Source organism: Anomaloglossus baeobatrachus, chromosome 4 (assembly GCF_048569485.1).
Source record: "Anomaloglossus baeobatrachus isolate aAnoBae1 chromosome 4, aAnoBae1.hap1, whole genome shotgun sequence".
NCBI classification, from domain to species: Eukaryota; Metazoa; Chordata; class Amphibia; order Anura; family Aromobatidae; genus Anomaloglossus; species Anomaloglossus baeobatrachus.
The window spans coordinates 208,251,206-208,258,444 of record NC_134356.1 but is presented as its reverse complement, the minus strand read 5'-3'; the positions used below and the strand labels follow the sequence as shown (position 1 = coordinate 208,258,444).

The window sequence follows — 7,239 nt, the reverse complement described above, 5'->3', positions numbered from 1 at the left end:
GCCCCACATAGATCAGGGAGCATGGGCACACAGCAAAGTATACCACATGTGTGGATCCACATGTGATATATTTCCTAATTTGAAATGTCTGAGCCCTGTCGGATGAAAAAAACATCATGCATCGGACCACGTTTCTGCAGGCCATGCAGTGGCCACACTTATAGCAGCCCACAGTTGGACCTCTAGAGCCAAATGGGTTGCGAACGGGGGGAACATAGTGGCTAGCCACTAAAATGTCCCGCAGATTTTTAGCCCGGCGCGCTGCAACCAGTGGAGCACGCGGTAGGAAGTCCGAAAGCACAGGATCCAATAAAAGCACCGGCCAGTGCTTATTCAGAATACATCTCACAGTGCTCCATTCATGGTTGAAGGTACCAATGAAGCGCAATTCGGGCTCTGAGGGACCCTCCCTGGACTTATATGAGAGCAACTGAGGTCTAGGGGTGTTCCTAGCACGAAGGTAACCCTTTTTGATGGCCCGATTGCTGTAGCCTCGGTCCCGGAAACGACACTGGAGATCGGCAGACTGTTGTTCGAAGGCAATGTCCGACGAGCAAATCCGCCTCATCCTGAGGAACTGACCAGTAGGCACGGCTCGGATGGTGGAGGGGGTATGCGCAGAGGAAGCATGCAGCAGTGCGTTGACTGACGTTTCTTTCCTATGGACGTCGGTCTGAATGGTTCGTTCAGAACCGACTGAGATTTTAATGTCCAGAAAGTCAACGCAACTGCTGCTATGCTTATGCGTTAATTTAATGTTGAAGATGTTATTATTAAGTTCCCCCATAAATGTCTCGAGCTGCTCCACAGTGCCCTGCCAGAAAATTAAAATATCGTCGATATACCTTAGCCAGCACTGCACATGGGCGCCAGCCCCCGCACCATCGTCACCAAAAACCAACCTCTCCCAGAAACCTAGAAAGAGGTTGGCGTACGAAGGCACGCAGGCATTGAATCATGGTTTATTTATGCATTGGGGGTGCCTGAGCAGGCTATTACATGTATTCATGCACATGCACTTTATATGTATTTTTTCTATTATGCTTGCCTTGATATCCCCCCTCTGCTTTATTCATGTTATTACAACTGGCCATTCCTTATTATCATTTACTTTGTTGATCCTGACTATGCATCTTCACACCCCTCTGTGATTTTATCCTCTTCTTTGCTGTTTGCACATTTATTATTGTAACTAATAAAATTACATTTACTCTATTGGCACCTTTTGACTCCTGTTCTCCTATTTTTACATTACTTGAAATTAACAATATTTTAATGTCCACAATGAAATAAGCATTTTTAGTTAAAAATTAATTTATTGTTAAAACAATTATTTTACTGTGACATGCCTTCATTGCCTCCATTGGCAGTTGAGAAGACATCTGCATTATTTATTTCATTTAACCCTGTTTTCTGTCTGAATTTCCTCTCAGCGAATGTGACTGCATCATGAACACTATGAAATGCGTGGACACCAGCACTGTCATTTGCATCACTAAAAAATTCACCCCTGTGAAGTAAGCGGCGGACAGAGGGATTACAGTTGGCAAGAAACACCCACACACCTATTTCCTCGTAGTCATTGCGGACCTCCTTGAGCACACTGAGGCCTACACTATCTACGAATTGCATGGCACCACAGTCAATTACAAGAGAATGCATAGTGATTCTTGGGCTGGATATATCAGTAGATTTATGAGATTTACATACTGTTTTAATTATGTTTAACTTTGAAAATAAAAAGTGTTTTGTTTGTGTGTTGGCATCACCCTCTTCTTTTTTGGACTTTCTTTGTAATGCCAACACTAGCGATGGGTTAACGCCAGTTTTGCTATACAAGGTTGATTTAAAATAATCCTTGTTAGCATAGTACAGAGAACCATCAAAGCGATATATCTTAATATTTGGCACATCATCCAACTTTTTATATTTAAACTGATCTTCATAAATCTCCGTCCCACTAACTTGGCCCAAAAGTGTGGCCCTTGGCCTTTGTGTACGGAATATCACACATAGCATGGAGAAGCAGACACCAACCAATAGTCCAATTTCAGTTGTTATCAAGGCAGAAGCCAACATGCTGACCCACCAGACCACTGTGTCTATTCGGCTAATCCTCCACATTTTTGGTGTCTCCCCAAATTTCATAATTGCACCCTTAAGGCTAACAATTGTGATAACTGCTAAAATACAGTTTTGTAGTGAATAGAAGAGTGGAGCAATAGCTAAAAGTACAAGCAATAATACTATTGAAGTCACAATACCATTGAGTTGTGTGTTGGCACCAGTAGACTCCTTAAGTAGAGTTTTGGCTAGAGCGGCACAGCTTGCAAAAGAATGAAAGAAAGATGGGATCATATTGCACATGCCAATAGCTATCATCTCCTGGTTAGTACTGATGGTATACCCATATTTTTTAGCAAATATGTCAGCCAGGGATACTGTCATTGCAAATCCAATTATAGCAATGGGAATTGCATCAGTTGCGATTTTTGGAATCAGTTCCCAACGGGGTGCTCTTGGGGGCATGAATCCAGTAGGAATTGCTCCACAAATTGATGTTTTATATTTGACATTGAAATTGAAATAATAAGAAACCAAAGTGGCCACAATAATAACTAATAGCTCTACTGGAAATGGAATTTTCATCTTACTCTTAAATCTATCATTCATGATTTTGATTGGTATCATAACAGCTAATGCAACAGTACTTGTTAATAAGTCGCAAATGTTAGTGGTTTGTAAGTTAGAGAAGACGTCAATCCAAGTCATAACAAGAGAACCTGCACCATCACGACGAGGAATCTTCAAGCCTAAAAGATATTTCATCTGGGAGGTTATGATGGTCAGTGAAGACCCGGTAACGAAGCCACTCAGTAAGGGCTCAGATAAATACATGGCGATAAAACCAAGATGAAAGAGTCCCATAAGTATCTGAAAAAATAGAGAAATCAAGGCTTCATAAAAAAATATTTACAAGTTAATTTTCTCTATGATGAGAAAAAATAATTTACATTATTTTATGTACATTTTTTAAAATAATTTTATTTGCGTATATAAGCACTGTTAATTTTTAGAGTACTTTACAGACATTATAAAACAAATAGTGTGAGTTTATTCTGGTGACTAATATAGGTAAGACGTTTCAGCCTCACAGGGCCTTTCTCATGTCCAGTCACTCCTTAGTATAGAAAAGCACATTCTTGGGGTGTAAAAAGTGAGAGAAAAAAATGTTTATCCAGTATATTGTGTAAGGGGTCCCAAAGGTAGGTCTGATGGTTGTGTTGCAGGTCACTGGACCATTAATATATGTATCACGGTATTGGTAGGGACATGGCCACATACTGGGAAGGAGGTGAGAAAGGTGTACTTACTGACACCCTGATACAGATATTAACCCTTGATGGTCTAGTGACCTGCAAAACAACCATCAGACCTACCTTTGGGACCCCTTACACAATATACTGGATAAAAAAAATTCTCTCAATTTTTACACCCCAAGCATCTGCTTTTCTATACTAAGGAGTGACTGGACATGAGAAAGGCCCTGTGAGGCCAAAACGTCTTACCTATATTAGTCACCAGAATAAACTCACACTATTTTTTGCAAAAACCTTAAATCTGTCTTCTTGATTTATAGGGGAGAGTGCAGTGTTTTACTATAGAGATGTTGTGGACTTTGGTCCCCTCACTATCACCTCTTAAGAAAGCTGGGTTGAGTGCACACTAATAATTTTTGGAGTCCCACTCCTAATTGTAGGCATAAAACACTTAGGGGCACTTTGCACACTACGACATCGCAGGTGCGATGTCGGTGGGGTCAAATTAAAAGTGACGCACATCCGGCGTCGCAGGCGATATCGTAGTGTGTAAATCCTTTATGATACGATTAACGAGCGCAAAAGCGTCCAAATCGTATCCTCGGTGTAGTGTCGGTCATTTCCATAATTTCGGAAGGACCGATGTTACGATCTTGTTCCTCGTTCCTGCGGCAGCACACATAGCTGTGTGTGAAGCCGCAGGAGCGAGGAACATCTCCAACTGCATCCTGCGGCTCACACCGGCTATGCAGAAGGACGGAGGTGGGCGGGATGTTTACGTCCCGCTCATCTCCGCCCCTCCGCTTCTATTGGCCGCCTGCCGTGTGACGTCGCTATGACGCCGCACGACCCGCCCCCTTAATAAGGAGGCGGGTCGCTGGCCAGAGCGACGTCGCAGGGCAGGTGAGTGCATGTGAAGCTGCCATAGCGATAATGTTCGCTATGGCAGCTATCACAAGATATCGCAGCTGCGACGGGGGCGGGGACTATCGTGCTCGGCATCACAAGCATCGGCTTGCGATGTCATAGTGTGCAAAGTTCCCCTCACTCTGTTGCACTAACGTAGAAACTGTTCATTTTATGAAAGCATATGCAAAACATTAAACCTATTTACTTGTGTATAGGCATTCCTCAGATATTTTGATCCCTCTGTTTAGTTTAGGGCTGGCAGTGAGCACTAAACCCATTCTGAATCTCTCTTTATATGAAAATTGTTATTGCTTTCAATCTAACTGGAACACATTAGGCAGGTATTGTAGTAGCAATCAGACCTCACCATTAAAATGAATCTGTCACCAGGATTTTGCGACGCTAAGAGTTACATGATATAAGGGAAACCCTAATTCCAGCAATATGTTTCTTACTGGGCTTTGGGTTTTAAATTTGATATCACTGTTTTATTTGTTGCAGAACAACCAGTTCTCCCAATGCTGAGTTCTGTATATCTCCAGCTCCATCACTAATTGATTTTGTGTACACTGTGCATAGACAGAAAACTGCCAATCTGTGGTAGGGGTGTGCTCACCCAGATGTCATGACTATTGAGGACTACCTGGCACTAGTCCTCTAGTAATAATCTCCTGCTGATAAAACAATGATTTTATCAAAATTAAATTAAGCAGCCTAATAAGTGACACATCTTCAGATTTAGGGTCTCTGCCCCTGCATTATGCTGCTTTCATGATGGCAAACACCTGGTGACAGTCTTTCTCTAAAGTGAAAATACTGAAATTAAAGGATCTAGCTCAAAGAAACAACCAACTTTTGAATTAAAGCAAGTTTGTTAATCAGTTAATCACCAATGATCATGGATTATTACAAAAAGGATGTATCAGTCAGCCACACATTTAGCAGTATGATATGCTCACATTTTAAAACAATAGCAAACATGTAATAAATTGAATATATTCACATATGTCATACACTATGTATGCAATCAAGTCATACGTGCTTAAAATCAACTAAGAGGACAAAAAGAAATAATAACATTGAAGGGGTTGTCCGGAACTTTAATATATTGATGCGTGAACTGCATATTGGCCGGGGCCGGGTAGTACATAACCGCCCCGTCAATTATTGATTTGAATAGGGCGTAGATGTGTTCACCCTTGAGTCCATTATACAATTTACAGAGCAGTGTAAATCCGCTTTACAAGTGAAATCATCGGCCATCAGTTCCAGGAAAAGATGATCGGCATGGGTGTTCGGTGTTGTTCCCCTACTGATCAGATAGATAGATCAGATCAAATCCTAAAAATAGGTCATCAATATAAAAGTTCTGGGCAACAATTTTAAGTTTAATAAAGTTTCACTTAAGAAAATGTTCTTTCCTAAAATTTTTCATTAAATTTTTTACTTTATTAATTTTGTTTACCATAAAAAAAATCTAGCTCAGCTGAAACTATACAGACCTATAGGTTAAAGCTAATTTAGTATTTATACCTCATGATGTATGGCATAAAATATCTGGCATATTTGTAGTGTTATATTAGTCAATAAATTCTAAAATACTACTACTAAAAATCTAAAACCCATTGACCAAATAAAAAAATGCAACATTGATGGAACATGAAAAAAATGAGGCTCTCATAATGTATTCAGACCAAAGACTTTTCTTTTCTTTAATACATGCTTTTATTATGCAAAAAAAAAAACAAAAAAAACATTTTCCAAAGTTGCATTGAAAAGTGGTGTTCTAGAGGAATGATCTTCTCAATGAACTTATTATGCCCAATATGTTAAATTAAAAATCTATTATAAGAAATTTAGGCTGAAAACAAAGGAGAGAGCAAAATAGGGCTTTACCAGATAAATGGTGAGTTAAGTAAAGTTCAAACCAGTCACCTGGCAGGGTTGTGGCAGGCACAACTCCTATATAAGGTATAATTTAATGGCAGTTGCTGTAGCTCCACGTGAATAATCTGGAAGGTACTGGAGAAAGAATGGATGTATTGCCGCGCTACCACCAATGCCAAGAAGTATTAGTAATTTGTTTTACAGGTCGACGCGTTTCTGGGATCAAGTCCCCTTCCTCGGGACCATGGAAATCAACAACAGTGACACCTTATCTGAGCACCAATCATAACCTCCAGGAGTGCCGTAAATCATAATTTACTGTTTTTGATTTCCATGGTCTTGAGGAAGGGATCTTGATCCCAGAAACGCATCGACCTGTAAAATAAATTATTAATATTAATCAACACTTCTTTGCATTGGCAGTAGCGCGGCAATACATCCATTCTTTCTCCAGTACCTTCCAGATTATAAGAAATGTAGAACTTTAGCCTGGACTTCTGAAAAGACAGGGTCTTTAGGAGAGGTTTCATTTTATTTGGCATCTGAACCTTTGGATCAATCCCTAGAATAAAGCTAGGCTGGGCTTCCATGTATCAGTTACATCCATTCAGTTCTGGCCAGAGCCAGACACAAGTGGTGGAAAGTTTGTCCACCAGTCCAGTGTCCATTGCCATATCAGAAAGCGCCACTTGTATCGGTTTCTAATACTACTCTAAAACGTATCTGACACATCTGATGGTAACAATCCATTAGAAATTATGAGATTAGTTCCCGCATAACTTTGCCTCCAGAATTTTTTTATTGCACAATATAGGAAAATATTGTAGCTAGATAAATACAGTAGATAAATAGATAGATAGATAGAGATCAAAGCTAAAGTTTAGACTACAAAAGATTAATTAAGAACACAACCACGGTTAATTCTAATTCATTAAACAGGTGCCCAGCAGACAGTTACTATGAAAGGACATTATTTAAAGTGATTTTCCACTGCTAATGTGACCCCTTTTCTTTTATCCTAACTCTTCCTAACACTTTCCTAATATTTTTCTGCTATCTACTCTGCTCATGTAAGCTTATCTCTAACAGGGAGGAGGAGGAAGAGGTGATGGGTGTGCAACAG

The 7,239-nt window shown here is 40.1% G+C and overlaps 1 protein-coding gene across 1 annotated transcript in view; it reads right to left on the bottom strand.

Moving 5' to 3' along the window:
- Positions 1-1,255: 1,255 nt before the first annotated feature.
- Positions 1,256-7,239, bottom strand: part of LOC142302361 (sulfate transporter-like) — a 144,256-nt gene continuing 138,272 nt past the window's right edge. The window contains exon 4 of the mRNA XM_075343419.1: positions 1,256-2,934. Within this exon, the coding sequence (XP_075199534.1) occupies positions 1,336-2,934 (1,599 nt within the window). The 3' untranslated portion in view covers positions 1,256-1,335. The remainder of the gene's footprint in view (positions 2,935-7,239) is intronic.